At 42.2% G+C, this 21,569-nt stretch overlaps 1 protein-coding gene across 1 annotated transcript in view; it reads left to right on the top strand.

Annotated features, from left to right (window-relative positions):
- The window catches only part of LOC102181106 (protein Shroom4), a gene marked incomplete at its 5' end in the record, with an annotated part of 37,196 nt that extends 15,844 nt beyond the window's left edge, over nucleotides 1-21,352 (top strand). The window contains 5 exon segments of the mRNA XM_018043917.1: nucleotides 7,296-8,108; nucleotides 12,503-12,652; nucleotides 13,536-13,716; nucleotides 17,531-17,800; nucleotides 18,674-21,352. Of these exon segments, the coding sequence (XP_017899406.1) occupies nucleotides 7,296-8,108; nucleotides 12,503-12,652; nucleotides 13,536-13,716; nucleotides 17,531-17,800; nucleotides 18,674-18,943 (1,684 nt within the window).
- Nucleotides 21,353-21,569: the final 217 nt, after the last annotated feature.

Below are 21,569 nucleotides of genomic sequence, written 5' to 3'. Positions count from 1 at the left end.
TCTAGGTTGGTCATAACTTTCCTTCCAAGGAGTAAGCATCTTTTGATTTATGGCTGCAATCACCATCTGCAGTGATTTTGGAGCCCCCCAAAATAAAGTCTGACACTGTTTCCACATCTATTTTCCATGAAGTGATGGGACTGGATGCCGTGATCTTCGTTTTCTGAATGTTGAGCTTTAAGGCAACTTTTTCACTCTCCTCTTTCACTTTCATCAACAGGCTTTTTAGTTCCTCTTCACTCTTTGCCATAAGCGTGGTGTCATCTGCATATCTGAGGTTATTGATATTTCTCCCAGCAATCTTGATTCCAGCTTCTGCTTCTTTCAGCCCAGTGTTTTTCATGATGTACTCTGCATATAAGTTAAATAAGCAGAGTGACAGTATACAGTCTTGACGTACTCCTTTTTCTATTTGGAACCAGTCTGTTGTTCCATGTCCAGTTCTAACTGTTGCTTCCTGACCTGCATACAGGTTTCTCAAGAGGCAGGTCAGGTGGTCTGGTATTCCCGTCTCTTTCAGAATTTTCCACAGTTTTTTGTGATCCACACAGTCAAAGGCTTTGGCATAGTCAATAAAGCAGAAATAGATGTTTTTCTGGAACTCTCTTGCTTTTTCCATGATCCAGTGGATGTTGGCAGTTTGATCTCTGGTTCCTCTCCCTTTTCTAAATCCAGCTTGAACATCAGGAAGTTCACAGTTCACGTATTGCTGAAGCCTGGCTTGGAGAATTTTGAGCATTACTTTACTAGCATGTGAGATGAGTGCAATTGTGCGGTAGTTTGAGCATTCTTTGGCATTGCCTTTCTTTGGGATTGGAATGAAAACTGACCTTTTCCAGTCCTGTGGCCACTGCTGAGTTTTCCAAATTTGCTGGCATATTGAGTGCAGCACTTACACAGCATCATCTTTGAGGATTTGAATTAGCTCAACTGGATTTCCACCACCTCCGCTAGCTTTGTTGGTAGTGGTGGTTTCTAAGGCCCACTTGACTTCACATTCCAGGATGTCTGGCTCTAGGTGAGTGATCACACCATCATGATTATCTGGGTCGTGAAGATCTTTTTTGTACAGTTCTTCTGTGTATTCTTGCCATCTCTTCTTAATATCTTCTGCTTCTGTTAGGTCTATACCATTTCTGTCCTTTATCGAGCCCATCTTTGCATGAAATGTTCGTAGTTCTGTCATTTATGAATCACCTTTGCATGTACCTAGCATCATTGCTAGGTCCTTCTTATATGGTTAATCCTCACAGCAGCTTTGTAAGATAAATATTTTACTAAAACTGAGATAAATAAACTTTGCTCGAGGTCACAAAACTTTTAGGTTCTGGAGACAGATTTTTAAATTTTACTGGAAGTCAGACTCAAGTCTTTCTAAACACTGTGTTCTTTCCACTCTGCTTTGTTGTCTTCCCTGTGCCCTGGGAAGGAAAGAATGATAAATTTAGTGACTGTCACAGAGCAGGGTTATTTCTCACCACAGCTTCAGGACACTGACCCCACCAGAGCCTTTGGTGATGTTGCTTTCACCACCTGCATCTCATAAGATCTAGATTGGAGATGAAGGTGGGGAAAAGTGGGAGAGGCAAGGACAGAGGGTAGGAATGTGTGTGCTGAGGGTTGGGGCACGTACTATAAATGGGAAGCCAACCTAACTGAAACTAGTAACTCTATCCCCAAACCTCTTCCCCCAAACCACAACACTCTCATCTTTTTCATGCTGGATCTTTGTAGAAACAAAGATACTATAGAAATAGTATGACCCCTGAACTATTGATATTAGAATCTCGTGGGACAGTTGTTTATAGATTCCTGAGGTATTAAATCTCAATTTTTAGAGGTGGAACCAAAGAATTTGCATGTTAAACAGCATCTTCAGGTAATTCCAATTAAGTGCTACTTTGATTAGGAGCAACTTCCCCAGACCAATGGTTTCCAACTTTTTGGATCATGCACCCTTCTCAGAAAGGGTCTTTAGAACCTTTAATATATGTTGGTAGTTTATTAATAAATTCCTTATATCTACTAATGTTCTAATATTTCTGTTTTACATGCAAAATGATGAGTTTTGCATTAGTATTCTTCAATGAAAATAATCTCTGGTTTTCCTTTATGTATGTTCTAGTCGCTGGGTTTTGGTGTTGACGTTATACAGCACTCATTTCATCTCCCTTTTTTCTCTAGATTCCAAAATCTAGAAAGGGTAAATAGCATATGGGTTGTCTGATGCTTAAGGTTGATAGAATTAACACTGATGGCTCAGACAGTAAAGAATCTGCCTGCAATGCAGGAGACCTGGGTTCAATCTCTGGGTCAAGAAGATCCCCTGGGAAAGGGAATGACTACCCACTCCAGTATTGTATTGTTGCCTGGAGAATTCCATGGACAGAGGAGCCTGGTGGGCTACAGTCCATGGGGTTGCAAAGAGCTGGGCACGACTGAGTGACTAGCACTTTTACTTTCTTTCAGAATTAACACAAGACCATGGGAGTATAGGGCTTCCCTTGTGGCTCAGCTGGTAAAGAATCCGCCTGCAGTGTGGGAGACCTGGGTTCAATTCCTGGGGTGGGAAGATCCCCTAGAGAAGGGAAAGTCTACACAGTCCAGTATTCTGGCCTAGAGAATTTCATGGAATGTACAGTCCATGGGGTCACAAAGAGTCAGACATAACTGAGAGACTTTCACTTCACTCACATGGGAGTATGCTATTTTTTGGTCAAATTTATCAATTTTTTTTTCCTATGGTAACTGGTGGTTTAGATATTTTCATTTTTCTGCAATCAGTTTTGGTAATTTTTGTTTTTCTAGAAAACTATTCTAAGTTTTCAAATTTGTTTTCATAAAGTAGATCAAAGTGTTCTCTTACTCTTTTCATTTAGTCTGTAGCTGTGGTTATTTGTCCATTTCTAATTTTGTGCATTTAGGGTTTTTAATTAGCAAATGGATAATCTGTTTTATGTTTTTTTTCTTTTAAAGAAAGTTGTTGGCTTTAATTATTAGTTCTAACATTTGTTTTCTAGTGTATTAATTTCTGCCACTAGATTTATTTGCTTAGTTCTATTTTTGTGTCTCTTAACCTTCTTTTGTTGAAAGCATAATTCATTTATTTTGTTTTTATGTATTAATGTAAGTATTAAAGACTATCATTTTTTTCACCATTGCTTTAATCATCCGTATTCTCTCACTTCTGATATTTTCATTATTGTTATTTTCTAGGTAGTCTACAATTTTAGATTGTCTCCTTTTTGACTAGAGTGGAGGATATTTTCTCCCTTTCATTTTCTATGTGCTAGAAATATTTGTTTTTCATTAATTTTTAATGTTATTGTATTGTGACTAGATACAAGTCTGTGTGTATTAGTTGCTCAGTCGTGTCTGACTCTTTGTGACCCCATGGACTGTAGCCCGCCAGGCTTCTCTATCCATGGGATTCTCCAGGCAAGAATACTGGAGTGGGTTGCCATTTCCTTCTCCAGGGGATCTTTCCTCCTCAGGGATAGAAATCGGGTCTCCTGCATTGCAGGCGAATTCTCTCCTGCATTGCAGGCTGCATTGCAGCCTAAGCTACAGTAGTAGCTCTTCTGCTTCTACTTTTTGGTTTAACATGTAGTCAATAAAAAAATTTTAATGGGCCCTTGAAAAGAAAGTAGAGTCTGTTTTTGGTATATGAAGAAATTTAGAATTTTTTTACATTATCTTTTGACTATCATGTCTGTCATCAGCTGAAACAGTCTCATATTTTGTTTCTGCTTTTTGTACCTAGAAATTTTCTATATTTTTGCTTTATGAATTTTAATGCTATATTACTTGGTACAGGATAATTAGATCTTGTCTTTTTAAATTGTTAATATTATAGTGTCCTTCTTTGTCTTATTTATTACTTTTTGCCTTTAATTCAACATTTTAAAAATTATATGAGTATCAGGGCCCCTGGAATTTTTTAAATTACCTCATTTATTAAATATTTACGAATGCCTACTATGTGCCAGGCACTAGGTATCAGATGAATGACACACACAAGATCTCTGCCCTTGTGTGAATTTATGCTCTGAGAAAAACAAAACAGAAAAAGAATAATTAAGGATAAGTTGTCTCTATTTTAGATTAGGTGGTCAGGAAAGGCCTGTCTGCCTGATAGCATTTATCATCCTATTGCTTCCCACTCACCGTCTTGTTTGTTTGCTTCCTGACCAGGGGAAATGGCAGGTGGAACAGTTTGTACACAAGGAATTTTTATAATCTTAAGAAGCTAGAGATGGGCTAAGGTCCAAATGAGAAGAGAATGGGGAATGTGTGGCTGTGAATTTCTGATCCACATGAGGGATGAGCTAGCCAGGATGGGGACTGGGAATGAGGGGAGTGAAGGAGATTTTGCTTTCCATTCTATCTCATTTTGGCCACCATTATGTGTATTATTATTTTTAAGGAAATATTTTCAGGCTCCAACATGACTACTGAATGGGTATTCTGTCTGACGGTTTAATTCAACTGCTGGAATTTCCTGTCAGGAGGCAGTACTTAGCATGATGCTGATTGCTCACAGGCTAAAGCAGGAAACCAGATTTTCTGGCTTAGAGAGTTTAACTCTTCAAACTCTGAGACTAAAGAGATGTCCTTTGCTTTGGTCATTCTTTATTATACCGAAGTTTGACTTTTTAACATATTTAAGTAAACCTGGACTTCTTTTCCTTGGATATACTCTTCTATTACAAGATTAGAATTTCTTATTTCACTTCACAAGTGGCAGCTTTTAAGTTTTCTGATAGTTTTTTTCTTATAAGTATATAATATATACATATATAACACATATATTAAAATTTTACACACATACACACACCCTTAACTCTTGAATCTGGAATTTATTTTGATATATAATATATGGCACAGCTTCATATAACACTGCTCCTCTGCTATTGTCTCAAAAATATATTAATACATCTTTATCTTCTTGTTATGGAAGGTGAATTACACATTTTTATAGTTTGATATTAAATATGCTCTGGACTTTCAATTCCATTCTATTAATCAGTAAAGCACTGTTTTAATTACAATTGCTTTATATTATGCTTAATGCTTTACTTAGCTCCCATGTCTTCTGTAGCAAAGTATACATTTTGTTATACAGTAGTCCCTCCTTATCTGTGGGGGATGCATTCCAAGACCCTCAGTGGATACCTGAAAACATGGATAGTGCTGAGCCCTATATATACTATGTTTTTTTCCTATACATATATACCTATGATAAAGTTTAATTGGGTGGTATGTGTTAGTCACTCAATTGTGTCCAACTCTTAGAGACTCCCACTGTAGCCTGCCAGGCTCCTCCATCCATGGAACTCTCCAGGCAAGAATACTGGAGTGGGTAGCCATTTCCTTCTCCAAGGGGAATTAGGCAGAGTAAGGGATTGACAATAATAATTAATAATACAATAGAACGTTATAGAAATATTCTACAATAAAAGTTATGTGAATTCTGTCTCTTGATCAACTTCTCAACTCTGCCAGAAACATGGCAGTGGCTTCTTCATTGGCAGATGCAGCCTTTCCAGTAACTTTTATGTTTTTCAATACAAACCTATTCCTGAGTCTTTATAACCATCCCTTACTTACAGTAGTCACTTATTTCAGGGAATTCCTTGCTGAAGTCTTCACATAGGCTTCCTGTTTTCTGGTGCAACACGTTGCTGTCAGCCAGAACATGTTTTCCATTCATGTCTTGCATCCACAAATTTAATGCCTTTTCATCTTAACTAAACCCTTCTCATGCACTGTGGCCACAACTTTTGCACTTTGAGTTATGATAGCAGAATTAGCACAATTTTTTTTCCCCTTTTTCATAATTTGACAGATAGAAGATTCATTCTTACCATAGATCTTAGCAACCTCAGCATATGATTTGTTCCCTTTCTTTATTAGGTCAAGAACTTTCACCTTTTCACTTAAAGGAAGATCTTTATGGTTTCTCTTTGGCAGATCTCAATTGCCAGCATCACTACTCTTGGGCCTTAGGGCCATTGTTAAGTAGAATAAGAGTTACTTCTACACAAGCACTGTGATACTGTGACAGTCCATCTGATAACCTAGATAGCTACTAAGTGGCTAATGGGTGGGATCCACTGGACAAAGGGATGATTTACATCCTGGACAGGATGGAGCAGGACAGATAGAGATTTCATCACACTACTCAGAATAGCACACAATTTAAAAGTTTTGAGTTGTTTATTTCGGGAATTTTACATTTACTATTTTTTGGACCGTGGTTGAATATAGGTAACTGAAACCATGGAAAGTAAAACAGTGGATAAACGGGGATTGTTGTATCCTTCTTTATTTTGCAAGTTAACAAAAAAAAATTCTACAGTTAAAAATTCCTGTTGAAAATTCTGTTTGGAATTGCATTAGAAGGGTATATTTAAAGTCCAAAATAGCAGATATTTCTGAATGGCCTGCTTGATGTTTTTTGGCACGAGAACATGGACAGAAAGTATACATGCCAAATTCAGGATATAGCTTGCATGTAGAGAGGCAGCAGGGTTATAGAAGTAGGGGGTGAAACAAAGGGGTATTATTTATTTATTTTAAAAATTCACGAGGAATTCCCTGGTGGTCCAGTGGTTAAGACTCTGCCTTCCAATGCAAGGGACATGAGTTTAATCCCTGGTCAGGGAACTGAGATTCCATATGCTGCACTGTATGGTCAAAGCAATAAATAAATAAAATTTAAAAACTAAAAGTCGTGAAACATAGATGGCAATGTATTAAAATATCTTAATTCTGGGCAGTAGGTGGGGATATTTATTATAGCAATCTCTGTATGTTTTAAAACATTTGAAATGTTTCACAGTTAAAACAAAAACAACAAATATAGCAGGATAACTACACTTGCAAGCCCCAGAACACAGCACATTCAGTCTGAGTGAGTGGGATAGTGTGTATATCCAGACTTTGGAGCAAGACTCTCCATGTTTAAATCCTAGTTCTGCCACTTACTGCTAATGGCTCTGTGACCCAGAGCAACGACTGGGTTATAATTATAATAGCTACTTCCTAGGCTTGTTGTGAGGATTAAAGAAGTTAAGACATGGAAATCGCTTAAAACCATGTCTGGCACCTAGATGTTAGCTATCAATGTTATATATCATATATTAGTATTACTAATATTATTACATTTACTACCTATATTGTATTGGTTTTTTTTTTTGCCATTTTAAAATTTACATAAATGAGGTTATCTAAAGTTATGGGACCATCTGCAGTGTGCTTGTTTTATCCAGCCTTCATCTGCTGTTTTGCAGGGAAATGGCTCATTCCAAGGCTAGCTTTTCATGGGCAACCGCATTCCATCCTTGCCTTGAGAACCCAGCACTGGACTTGTCAAACTACCGAGCAGTCTCTTCTCTTGACCTCCTTGGAGACTTTGAGCACTCCTCCAAAAAAGCAGAGGAAACCTCCGTTCATGAGGGGGAGAGCTCCCTCGCCTCCATGCCTCGCCCGCTGCGCAGCCGTGCCTTCTCGGAAAGCCACATCACCCTGGATCCTCAGAGCTCCCCGGCCTGGGAGCAGCACAGGAAGGAGCTCTTCAACAAAGTTGATGAGACCCAGCCAGACGCTCTGGGGGCCAGGAAGAAGGCCTTTCCTCCTCCTCGCCCTCCTCCTCCCAACTGGGAGAAATACAGGCTCTTCCGTGCAGCCCAGCAACAGCAACAGCAGCAAAAGCAGCAGCAAGAGGAGGAAGAAGAGGAGGAGGAGGAAGAGGAAGAAGAAGAGGAGGAAGGGGTAGAGGAGGAGGAGGAAGAAGAGGAGGAAGCGGGGGAGGAGGAGGAGCTGCCACCCCAGTATTTCAGTTCAGAAACCACTGGTTCTGGTGCCCTCCATCCTGAGGAGGTTCTGGAGCAGCCCCAGCTTCCAGCCTTTGGCCACCTGGAGGCCCCGAGGCAGGGCTCACAAAGCCTCCCAGCAGAGCCAGAATCCTTTGCTCTGCGATCCAGTGATTTCCTGCCTCCAGTAAGGGGCCACTTGGGATCTCAAGCTGAAAAGGCTCAACCCCCTTGTTACTACGGCATTGGTGGGCTTTGGAGGACATCAGAGCAGGAGACCACTGATTCCAAGTAAGTGCTTATGAAAGACGTTAGGTCCCTGAAGAGGGGGCAGCATGAGTTTGAATTCCATCTCCACCATTTGCCAGCTATATGACCTTCGACTGGTCAATTAAACTATTCCCAGTCTCATTTTTTCTCACCTGGAAAATGGCCATGATTCTACCTATTTCACGTGGTTCTTGTGAGAATGAGGATAATCCACATAAAGGACATAGCCCCATGCTTAGCACATAGTAGATGCTCAGTAGGTGGCTCAGACAGTAAAGAATCTGCCTGCAATGCAGGAGACCCAGGTTTGATCTCTGTGTCAGGAAGATTCCCCGAAGAAGGGCATGGCTACCCACTCCAGTATTCTTGTGTGGAGAATCCCATGGGGTCACAAAGAGTCAGAGTGACTAACTGAGCGACTAACCCTATCCCTAAATAACACTATTGAGATACTGTATTTATTGTTTCTAGTTTGTCTTTAAGGTACTCATCAGTTTCTGGCCCCTGAAGGAGAAGGCATTAACCCTTTGTTGCCTTTTCCAGAAGCCTGGTTCAAGTCCTCTTCTGCCTTTTCTTTTGCTTGTTCTCTAGAATAAATTGCCAGCTCACAACCTGACTGCCTGGGCTTCTAAACTCTTCCCCTGTGCCCAGTATCAAAGATGTTCCTGGAGTTGACCATTCCTTACAACAGCCAAAGGCATTCTTTTCACCTTCCACTTTATTCATCACCCCACCCTTATTTCCTCTGCCTCTTTCCTCTGAAGCATTTGCTTCAGTGAGCAAATGGTACTACCAAAAGCGGTAGTTGACAGAGTTCGCTGTCTGGGCAGAGAGGCTGAAGCAGGAGTAGTCTGACTGGAGAACTGTTCTCTTCACCGTGCCAGTGCTCAGCAGCATGCCCCACACCGTGTGGTTGTCCTCTGTGCTCCAAAACAAAAGAGCTTTGACTTTCAGTTCTGCCAGTCCTCCTGCAGAGAGCTGCACCCACTCTCTGCTGCGGGTGGGGATAAGGGGCAGGTGAACCAATACAATATTGTAAAGTAAAAAATAATAATAATAATAATAAAGTGCTTTCCTTAAACAACATTATAGAAGGAACTTGCCTGAGTTTTGTTGCTATTAGAAGTACCTTGTTATCGTGTCTTTTACTGATGGACAAATCCATTAATTGATTATCTGGAGCTGCTGCTGCTGCTAAGTTGTTTCAGTCGTGTCTGACTCTGTGCAACCCCATAGACAGCAGCCCACCAGGCTCCCCCGTCCCTGGGATTCTCCAGGCAAGAACACTGGAGTGGGTTGCCATTTCCTTCTCCAATGCATGAAAGTGAAAAGTGAAAGTGAAGTCGCTCAGTCGTGTCCGACTCTTAGCGACCCCATGGACTGCAGCCTACCAGGCTCCTCCGTCCATGGGATTTTCCAGGCAAGAGTACTGGAGTGGGGTGCCATTGCCTTCTCCATCTCTGGAGCTAGCTAAGAAGTTTTCCAGCCGCACATGCCACAAGCTCAGCACTTACAGGGCCTGGCTCCCAGACATGGAGATCTCTTATCAGATCTCTAAAGGCTCTTTCTCAAGCTGCCCATCTATCTGAAAGCATTGTTACTGTAATTAGAGAGCATCATGGAGTTTCCATGATCTATAGTGAACTTTGTAGGAGTAAGAAATAAGGTTTTATCATTTTAACCCAATGAGATTTCTAGGTTGTTTATTTATTGCAACAGTGATGTAGCCCAAAGTTAATAATACAACACAGATGGGGTTTTGATCCTGAACCCAAGTTCTAGTATTGACCACTTGATTCTCCATCTCACTGATTATGGTAGAAATTGCAGCTCCTTGAATAGCTAAGGCTACTCTAAAATCGTGTGCTCTAGGTCCTCTAATAGTTTTGTAAGTACCTAATATTCTATGAAACCCCATTCTTTGAAAATACACAAAAGAAAGCTTTGTGGAAAGTGACTGGATTGTTATCTATCACAGCAAGGAAAAGGTAAGCCAACATAGCACGTAATCGACACAATATTTTGGAAGAGAGAATGAATACATGAATGAATGAACATGTATTAAGCATATGCTATATGCCAGACACTGCTTGTCATTTTATATCTATTGTTTCATTGAATCCTCCCAATGACCCTATGAGCCTTTATCCTTATTTGACAAATAAGGAAACTAAAGCTGAGTAAAATAAGGGACTACTTAACTCTGAATTACACAGAAAAGACTCAAAGCCAGATCTGACTCTAAAATCTATGCTTCTTTTGCCATTCTGGGCAGCCCCTCTCAGGGAGCTCTGGTTCCTGCAGTAGCCAGGCCTTCACTTAGATCTCATGTCTCCTAGAAGGCAATGTGCACCAGAAAGGGAAGTCACTCAGTCGTGTCTGACTCTTTGTGACCCCGTGGACTGTAGCCTACCAGGCTCCTCTGTCCATGGGATTCTCCAGGCAGGAATACTGGAGTGGGTTGCCAATTCCTTAATGTGCACCAGAGGTAGTAGTTAAAGGCCCCAGGCTTATCCCTGCCAGCCTCCTAGTCCTTCCTCTTCTATGTACTTCCGTTCACTGTGGCACCTTGTCCAGAGAGAAGGAAATTGCTAGTACTAGGGATTTGATAACTTATTCCACAGATTTGTTTTTTCTTAATGACTGTGGGATGTGAGGGGAAACATTTGCACAAAAGCATGGCTTGTGGTGGCAAAAAATCAATTATATATGCTTCTTTAAGTGATGGAGATTTAAGGAACATCATTCCCAACATAGCTAATATTTCACTGCCTGTTCTCTATGGGCCAAGTATTGTTCTAAGCACTTTTGTGTATTGACTGACTTAATCTTCACAACAAACCTATGAAATAGATACCATTAGTCTCCTATATTTTTTTTAGATGAGGAAAGTGAGGCACAGGGATATAAAGTAAGTTGCAGAAGATCATAAGTAGCCAGAACCCAGATTGTCTGGCTCACTGTGCCCACTGCATCACCCCCAGGAACTCCTCAAGAAGATCCTATTCCAGACCCTCAGAGAGCACAGAGTTCTACCCAGCAGGAAGTACCTTTAAGGTTTTATAAGAGAAAGTAGTACTAAGGGCAAGTAGATGTGTAATATTTTGAATCTAAAATGTAAAAAAAAGACATCCTAATTTCAGCCAAGTTAAACTAGAGTATCTCTATAATCGACATACTCTTTTGTTAAAAAAAATGTCAGGATACACATAGAAGCAGGTGAGTGGAATTATCGAGTGTTGGTTAAATCCAATAACTGATTCAAGTACAGGTATAGTTTGCTTTATGGACTCTATGCATTTCTTCTCAGTAGTCTGGAGAAGGAATCTGCTTTTCATATCAAAGTTTGTTATCAAAGTCAGATTATGATCTTATAGGTCTCCAATAACCTCTGCCCTATTAATGGAGTGAATGAGGAAAGGAGCCTAGAACATAGTGCCTGATATGATACACTATAATATAGTACAGGGCCATGTCTGCTAGGGAACTGAGTCACATCCACTTCCAAATTTTTTCTCCAGTTTTATTGATATATAATTGATGTATAGCTGCATCCTTTAAAAAAATAAAACTTCTGTGCTTGCTTTCAGTATTTCATAACTCTGAAGCCACACACATGCCCTAAATATTTTTCTTATATAATTCTTTTAGGAATTCCCTAAGTTCATACATTCATATTCCCTCTAGAACATTCTCTCTTCTCTGCTAACATATAATCCAGCCAGAAAATTCCTTACATGCAGGGTTTTATATGATGTCAAGTTGTCCCTTTGGCAGTATAATATAGTGGCTAAAAGCACAGATTCTGGAGTTAGGTCACGTGGGTCTAAATTTTGAATTTGCCATTTACTGTCTGATGACCCCGGGAAAGTCACTTTACCTGTTAGTGCCTCATGTTCCTTATCTGTAAAATGGTTGTCATGAACATGACATTTTATATCTATATTTACACACACACACACATGTCTTAGGACAGCTCCTGGGCATAGTAAACACTATGTGAATATTAGCTAGTAGCAGTCTTTTATCCATGCTGTTAGCTTAAAAATCTACACATAAAATGAATACCTAGGACGAGGAATATTGGCATGCCTAAATTTCTTTTGTATGATGAATTAGGAGACAGCATAGTGTGAATCAGTAAATAGCTGTGGAGCCTTTTACCCATTATTTTTGACCTTTATCTAAGAGCTGCAAATAGCTGCAAAAATGACTAATGCGTTTCTCCTACTTTTCCTTTCAAATTGCTAGAGGTTAGTGAAGGGGCAGTGACACAGACAGGTGTGGCTGGGAGGCAGCAAGAACATAGTGGGTATGGGTCTCCCCCTTACATAAACCGTAGACGGAATTATTTGCCTTTCCATTACTGAACCCTAACATTGAAGCGTTTCTTTTCATTTCTTTCCTCACATCAGACCAGAAGCTTTGATGGCGGAAGAATCCAAACCCAAACCAGCATGGAGCCAGAGCTACTTCTTTCCTGAGGAGCAGTTCTCTTTCCTGGGCTGGGGCTCGGATAAGCAACACCTCAACACTGCAGGCTTCAGTGAACGCAAGACAACAGGGTTTGCTATTACACTTGTCAAGTCCATGGGCCCTGCTTGTTCTGTTCCCATTTCATTCTGCAACCATGGAAGAGGCTGGGGCCATTGGGGATATACCAGAAGTGAAGAGATGTTATCTGTTCTCAGGCCAAAGACCTGCGCCACATCAGGCAATCTCAGAAGAGCTCACGAGAGATGTTGTACACCATGACAAGTATCTGGCAGGGGTGCTAAACCCAGCCTCCAACATGGTGACAATTGCTGAGGTCCTGGGTGACCTCTTTGCTGTGGGAGAGCTGCGGTGTGTGTGGGGGGGTTATTTCCAGCAGGAGTGGCACCACCAAGAAAGAAGAAATGATGAGGGTGTCCAGGAAAGCCATGGGATTCCTTTGTAAGCCAGCAGACTAGATAGACCTGGGGGTGGGCTGGCATCCAGGATGGGTAGGAGGGAGGCCAACAGTCTTAAAGGATGAATAGCTAAGGTCTCAGACATGTTCTTACCATGTAGCCCCTTCCTAGGGATCCATATATTGAGACCATGAACCAAGGAGAATCACTGATGATCAGAAACCCAGAACTTGAGGAGACTTATTTTTTTTCTGGATTTTAGTAGGGTATTAATGATGAAACCCATTGATCTCTAAAGTGAAGTCTCACTAGCTGTGGAAGTCAGGGATGTAGAAATAGCCTTCGCATTTCTTCAAGTTGACCTTAACTTGGTTTCTGGAAAGAGCCTTCATATGGCCTGTTTATGTTTGAACAGGCCCTCCTAGTCCATTATTTCCTTATTTTACAACTCCTTGGTGAACCTGGGTCCCATTTTACAAATGGAGAAATAAAGAAGCAGGAAGGTCAGCAGATTCTCAACAGAGGTACTCAAATGTTCATTTTTTTGTTTCCACAGACAAGATTTTCAGCACTTCTCACCTCCTCAGGGGCCCCCAGGGATCCCTACCTCTTACTCAGCTTATTACAATATTTCTGTGGCCAAAGCAGAGCTGTTGAACAAGTTGAAAGACCAGCCTGAGATGTTAGAGATTGGCCTAGGAGAGGAGGAAATTGACCACGAACTGGCTCAAAAAAAGGTGACGTTTTTGGCATGCCTTAGAAGTTTTCAGCATTTGCTTAAGTGTGGCCAGAGGTTGACCTGCCTTCTACCTTCTCCAGAATATCTTGGTGCATTCCTATATCTTCAGTATAGAAATCAAATAGCCTCTCTGGGTTTCTCACAAATGCAGCTCCAGTCTCTCTTTGATCTAGTCAATAGCAGTAATAATAATATAGTAACCATCATCATCATCATCACCACAGTGTTGCTCAAATCCTAAAAACAACTCTACAAGGTAGGCATTACTGTGTTCTTTTCACCAGTTGAGAGGACCAGTCTACCCAAGGTTACAGACTAAGGGTAAATCCAGGACTTGAAGTCAGTGCTCTCTGACTTTCTACTCTGAAATAAGCAAGCCTTGTTAAATAACTTGTTATCCAAGGCACATCCGAATTTTTCCTAGTGAGCTCTAACCGGTGGCAGCAATTGATTGTATTCTCTGTAACTTTCTGGAGGAGAGAACAGACTGACCAAGAAAGAAAAGAAAAAAAAATTATAGGCCAGTCAACTTTAATATTTATTTGCAAGTATAATCAATTATCTCTTAAAAATACTAGACTAGATAAATGGAGATGATGTTGTTGTTCTGAAGCCTCCCCTTTCTTCCTCTAAGTACCCCTAGCGTGGGTTTCTAATCAAATTCCTGGAATCACTTTGCCCTCCCTGCACTTACCCCTTTTATTTCATAAGCAAACAGGGTTTCCATGGCAACCTCAAAGGCCCAATTTACTACTTGGTAGACATCTGAGCTCAATGTAAATTGCTCTTCTGCCCATATTTATTATTAAGGACACGACCTGTTCAAAAGCTCAAGGCCATTTGCAAGAGACCCCCACCACTTTTCAATCTGAAGCAAAGGGTCAGGGGAAGAATAGAAGGCATGGTAGAATCAAAGTTTTATTGATTCAGATGCCTGCTTCCTTGGATTCCATGTTTCCTGAGCATGACAGGGCTCCTCCTGGCTTAGCCAGGACCTTTTTATTAGGAGCAAACCTAATAAATGTCTGATGAGGAGAAGCGAGAAATGATCAGAAATGGCAAAGCACAGAACAGCAGATAGTGAACTGAAGTGATTGTGGGTGGGCTAGGACAGTTTTTTGTCTCTGAAGAACATAGGTGAGGAAGGTCACCAATCTGCAGTATCCCAGAACAGTCACTCAGCTCGAGCTGGTCTGTGATGACTCCACAGCTCTATCCACTACACTTTCCCTAGAGTTGAAGTTCAGGTTGCAAAGCCTGAGTGCTGAGAAACAAAGAGCTATGTCCACTTTCATCCCTCCAGGTCTATGGAACCTAAGAGCTGGGGTTAGGTAGGTGATTTTCCAAGTTGATCATTTGGCCCCCAGCCTTCCCTTGTCCTTGGCATTGAGTTTGTTTGGGGAAAGCAGAGGGTGTGGATATAACTGAGAGCCTCTTGGCATCTAATTGTGTTGCCTGATTCATATCATTGATCCTTAATTCCCAGTGGGTTTTGGAATTTTCCCTAAATGTCTACCTGTTACATTTTACATTAAGGTAATGGTGATCTCCTGACTTTTGACTGCTTCTGAAATATGACAACTGGCCCAGACCCAGAGCAGGCTCTCTTGTCCTTTGTCACTTTGGACATCTCTAAATAAATGACTAGAAAGGAATATGCTCTAGATAACTACAGGCCTATGGTCTGAGAGCTCCTGGCCAGGAAGAGTACACTGAAGCATATTTCCTATATACAAGACAATATTCTAAGCATGTAGCATGTATTAATTATGTTATATATTTCATTCACATAACAACCCTATGAGTTAGTAATACTGTTACTCCATCTTTTAGATGGTAAAATTGAGGCACATAGAAGTTGAGTAATTTGCTCAAGTTCACACCACTATTTTGTGTCAGAGCTGGAGTTGAAACCCATGTAGTCTGGCATCAGAGTCCTTGCCATTAACTATAATGTGATACTGACTACAAAGCCTGAGGGCAACCTGGGACAGGTCTATTCTTGCAGTGTCCTTGCAGCTAGACAGGTATCCCTTAGCTCAGAGTGCCTGGTGATTGTGGTGGCAGTTGTAGCAGCAGTAGCAGTAGTAGTAGTAGTAACAGCATCAATAAATATGTATCGAGCACTTAATGTACCAGGCACAATACTAAGTATTTTACTTCTATGATCTCATCTAACCCTTACAACAGTGGAGGGTTGGGGGCAGGAGACATACTTCTCCAATTTATAGATGAGAAAACATAAGTCGTAGTAGGATTGGCTATCTTGTCCAAGGTCACTCAGTTTGGAGGAGGTGGAATTGAAAACCAGATATCTCTTAACTCCAGAACACCACTCTACCATACTACCTTCCCATAAGTGCAGTTCCACAACTGGTTACACCTATGTGAAGTGAAGTCACTCAATCGTGTCCGACTCTTTGTGACCTGGTGGACTGTAGCCCACTCAGGTTCCTCTGTCCATGGGATTCTCTAGGCAAGAATACTGGAGTGGGTTGCCATTTCCTTCTCCAGGGGATCTTCCCAACCCAGGGATCGAACCTGGGTCTCCTGCATTGCAGGCAGACGCTTTATCCTGTGAGCCACCAGGGAAGACAAATCAGAAGACACATATAGTGCTTCCCTTGAGAAACTTAGCCAGTAGTAGGAGAGGGATCAGATGCACACACAGGAAACAGAAAGTCAACAACTTCAAATTACACTCTCAAGTGCTCTCATTTCAAAAGACTGAAGAGTTTAGAAAAGAAAAAGATAATTGACAGAGGAGTTATGGGGACAGGAGCTTCCAGTAGGGAGAGTGGGTCAAAGCTGGGCTCTAAAGAAAGAATGGGAATAGCCAAAGTAAAGGAAGAGATAAAGAGTTAGCAGAATTTCATAAGCAAATCAGGAACATAAGAGTGATTGTTGTGAACACAGTGTGAGGAGCTAATCCTCAGAGGTTCTGAGGAGTGAGATTAGAATGATAGGGTGAGGCCAGGCTGAATAATAATAGCAGCTGGTTTTATTGAGTACTCAGTCTGTGCTAAACCTTTGGCATGCATTATCTCACTGAACCCTTATTACAATTCAGTGAAATAGGTACTGCAGTTACCCGCATACTACAGATAAAATAAACCTCCATGAAGAAATTCACCTAAGGACTTCCCTGGCAGCCCAGTGGTTAGGACTCCATGCTTCCATTTCAGGGGGCACAAGTTTGATCCTTGGTCAAGGAACTAAGCTCCCGCATGCTGTGTGGTATAGCCAAAAAGAGAGAGAGAAAGAAAGGAAGGAAGAAAGAAATGCATCTAAGGTCACATAGCTAGGAAGTGGCAGAGCTAGCAGTCAAACTTAGTCATTATAACTCCAGTCTTAACCAAAAGGCCTCAGAAGTCAAGCTGAGTGGGGGAAGATCTAGCACAGTGCCATCAACATCAGAGGCACTAAAATGGAGTGAAGGAGAATTAAGGAAGCACAGGGAGATACTTGATGGCAGTGCTTTTCCAACCTATGCTCTCACAGACAGTCCTTTTTATATTTAATAAACAGCAAGTATTTAGTGAACTACACTTGGCAGATGAGAATTAGCCAGTGGGTACCACTCATCTAACACCAAGAAGTTTGGTGGTGACAGAGATTCCTAGCAGATCTGAAGGGATGGAGGAAAGGCACCCGTCCAGAAAACTGAAATTGCTCATGACTCTCAGGTTTCCTTCATTTCCAGTGACGAGGGTAGAGCCCACCATCTGTGACTTGAATCTCAAAACAGATGTTCCAGGCACAGATCTGTTTCTGTCAGTCCCCATTCTCATCCTTTGCTTTATTTCTCCTAGGTACAGCTTATTGAAAGCATTGGCAGAAAACTTTCTGTCCTGCGGGAGGCCCAGCGAGGACTGCTGGAAGACATCGCTGCCAATTCTGCCCTTGGGGAGGAGGTGGAGGCCAACCTAAAAGCCCTCTGCAAATCCAATGAGTTTGAAAAATACCGTTTATTTATCGGGGACCTGGACAAAGTAGTCAACCTGTTGCTGTCGCTCTCTGGTCGGCTGGCACGGGTGGAGAATGCTCTCAACAGCATTGATTCAGAAGCCAACCAGGAGAAGGTAGGGTTGAGGTCTCCAGGGTATGGATGAAAGGAAGTGCCATCTGCTTCTTCCCAGGACTCCTCCTTTCAGATCTGGCTAGTCTGGGAAGCAGTAGACCATAGTGTGAAGAATATAGGCACTGGCTTTTAAGTGGAAATTCTGGCTGTGTGATTGTGGGCAAAGTTACCTAACCTCATCCTGTCTCCATCTCTTCAAAAGTAGGATGACCCTACTACCTACCTCATGAGGTTGTGAGACTTAAATTAGGTAATCTATGTTAATAATTTAAAACAGAGCCTAGAACAAGGTAAATACTGAATCAGTGCTAGCTGCTAGTGATAGTAATAGTAGTATCAAGTAGTTGAGATTAGGAGGCTGTCCATTTCATAGGTTGGCGCATTCTGTGTACATTCCTGAACCCAAACTGCATTACCTCTTCCTGTCCACGTGGTTTTTAGATCCAAATTTGAATCCACAGTAAAAGGCACATATGCTTTTGCATACACACATGGATACATCCTGTCACACTCACAAACTATGTTGAAAACCATCATCACAGTGATGGTTTTTCACCAGATAGAACATGTGCCAGCTGACTTTGTCAGAGCCTTTCTCCACCCCAACCCCAATGGTGGTCCACAGAGTAAAAACAGTTTATAGAGATGAAAAGCAGAGATCACACATCCCCCTGTCCAGAACTGCTGTTGTGTTTATTTTCCCCTTACTACAGAAAGGGAAGGCTTTTGCATGAAGGTGGACTTCAGGGCAGGAAATCTAGACCTGATGACTGAGCAGAGGGGCTAGTGGGTTTGTGGGAGCATCCTTGGTAGAGTACTGCATTGATCAGATAACTGGATTGGGATGGCCCTTATTGGTCTTCTGCTTTCCCAGTTGGTGCTGATAGAGAAGAAGCAGCAGCTGACAGGGCAGTTGGCAGACGCCAAGGAGCTGAAGGAGCATGTGGACCGCCGGGAGAAGTTGGTGTTTGGCATGGTCTCCCGCTACCTGCCTCAGGACCAGCTCCAAGATTACCAGCACTTTGTGAAGATGAAATCTGCTCTCATCATTGAACAGCGAGAGCTGGAAGAGAAGATCAAGCTCGGGGAAGAACAGCTCAAATGTCTCAGGGAGAGCCTGCTCCTGGGGCCCAGTAATTTCTAATTTCTACCAGCAGACTGCCTACACCATCCCTGCCCCACCACAGTGGGAAGTGCTTTCAGTCCTTGTTAGCAGTTTATTAGCAAAGTAGATAGCAGTTAGTTAGCAGTTTGTTCCATATTCTCTCACTGCCCCTTAACCTAGTGGTGTTCCTAACCAGCTAAGAAGGCCTGGGGAGGCCCCAAGCTTCTACCTGAGAGAGAGCAGAAGCAAGAAGTAGGAGCTGAAGCAAAGTGTGATCATACAACCACACTCTTCTTCTCAGGTTGCACTGCCAAATACTCACCCCACAACAGAACCAACAAAGTGCCTTCATTCTTCTTTGTACTAGGATACCAGGAGCATCCTGCACTCACCACCCACCCAGACTTTGAAGGCTCAGAGAGCAGTTGCCCATGCAGCTCCACTCTGTCCCAAGGCTTGTGGCCCAGACATTTCCCAGGGAGATCTGATTGTCTTGAGGACTTTGTCTACTACCAGCTTTAGGGTTTCACTGCAGCTTTGCAGTAGGAAGCACAGACGTATAGATGACATTTAACAGAACGTGAGCAATAGTTGAGAATCCCCAGGTACCCTGCCAGAAGGACTATGCTTAAACAAGCTGGCTCCACTCCCACCTTCCGCAGCATCTAACTGAGGGGTAGGAGGCCTATTTTTAGCCCTGGCTAGTGTGGCCCTCCCCTTGTACTAAGGCTTTGACTTACCACTTCAGGTTTCATGTTGCCTTTTCATTACTGGAGGTTCCAAGTGCCTATCCTAAAGGCTTCACACTATGGGGAATAGCTCTACTAAAGCTATCTTCTCGATACACGTTTTATTATTGGGGGAGAAAGGATTGTTATATTTTAAATGGCCTTTCAATTTTATTTATTTTTATGTCTTTATTATTTTTTTTCTTTTTTAAACTAACAAGGTAAGAGGGGAGTTGGAGAGGGGGAAGTTAGCTGAGAAAGAAAGTATCTTCTGCAGATCAGCCTGAATCCACCATCACTAGGTAAGTGGGCACCAAGGCCTTGAATTCTTCCCACCATAGCTGACAAGAGTCTGAGGGAGGAGTTCTCACTTCCAACTCAGAGCTGTGGCCTGGCCCTATATTTCCCTTGAAGTCTGGATGACCATGAGCTTAGAGTTCCCCAATAGGCTTCAATTTTTTTCTTGCTTACTTTTTCTCGAAACCAAAGAAAGGGACAAAGTTTCACTCATTTCTCTGCCATTTCCAAGCTGAGGAAGGCGTAGAGGTGAACTCAGGAAGAGCTCCTCTATCTATTGTTTTCTTAGCCTGTGGCCTGGCTCAAGGAAGAAGTTCGTTGATAGCTGGAAGCTCCAGCCAGGGCCAAACCCTCAGAACACGTTATAATCAAGGATCTTAGGCACAAAAATAATGAATGCTGCTCCTATGGTGAAGGTCCTATCACCAGTAGCCAGTTTCTGTCCTAGAAATGCCCCCAGGTGAGTGATGGCAGGAAAGGAATTGTGGCCAAACTCTGCCCTGTTATCCAGCCCAGTTACCTGTTCCTCGTTAACTGGGGCCCATGCTTGATACTGTACAATGCTGCTCAGACAGCCCAGGTGTCGCTTCTAGTTACTGCTGAGTTCCTCCGGGTCCTTGGAGGTTAACTGTAGCAGCAGAGGTGCCTCATTCAACCAAAGAATTTGCCAAGGAACTCTGCTGCTGCTACAAATACTGGTTGCTAGCTTCTGTTTCCTCTTCATTGTATTTGGAAACAATGGAAGAATCCTTGCCAGCAAGGTGTCCTGGGGGAGGGGGGGACCTGAAGTACACTGTTGCTGTCAGAACCACTGTTAAAATATCAACCTGCCATTCTCCCATCAAGTGGAGGATTATACGTTATTCAGGATGGCTGATGGCTTATGAAAAGGCTAGGTTTATCTAAGCCAAGGTTGAGGAATATGGGGGAGTACTTCAAGTAGAGGCTGTGATTGCCATCTTTGTTCTTTTTAACAGGCTCTTAGACAAAGAGTGAGCAGGCTGAGATGTCCTACAACTAGGGCAATGAAGCCAATGTAGCCCATTATTCTAAGATTTTTTTTTTTTTTAGCCAGAACAACTTTTTGGGAATAGAGCCCAGGGAAAAGAGTGGCCACTAACATGGACACCATGACGATGGTCTGGGCTTTCATAGTCAGCTTTAGAATGCTGTGTGCTGTGCCTAGTTGTGTCTGACTCTTTGCGACCCCATGGACTGTAGCCCACCAGCCTCCTCTGTCCCTGGGATTTCCCAGGCAAGAATACTGGAGTAGGTTGCCATTTCCTTCTCCACAGCATTAGAATGATTGTACCTTAAATGTACCTTAAGTATATCAGACTAAAGTGGTGTTGGAGAAGACTCTTGAGAGTCCCTTGGACTTTAAGGAGATCCAACCAGTCCATCCTAAAGGAAATCAGTCCTGAATATTCATTGGAAGGGCTGATGCTGAAGCTGAAACTCCAATATTTTGGCCACCTGATGTGAAGAACTAACTCATTTGAAAAGACCCTGATGCTGGGAAAGACTGAAGGCAGGAGGAGAAGGGGACAGAGGATGAGATGGTTGGATGGCATCACCGACTCAATGGACATGAGTTTGAGTAAACTCTGGGAGTTGGTGATGGACAGGGAGGCCTGGCG

The sequence above is a fragment of the Capra hircus genome (assembly GCF_001704415.2).
Source record: "Capra hircus breed San Clemente chromosome X unlocalized genomic scaffold, ASM170441v1, whole genome shotgun sequence".
Classification (NCBI taxonomy): domain Eukaryota; kingdom Metazoa; phylum Chordata; class Mammalia; order Artiodactyla; family Bovidae; genus Capra; species Capra hircus.
Note: the sequence above shows the minus strand (reverse complement) of the source record. Positions and strands in the feature narration are given on the sequence as shown.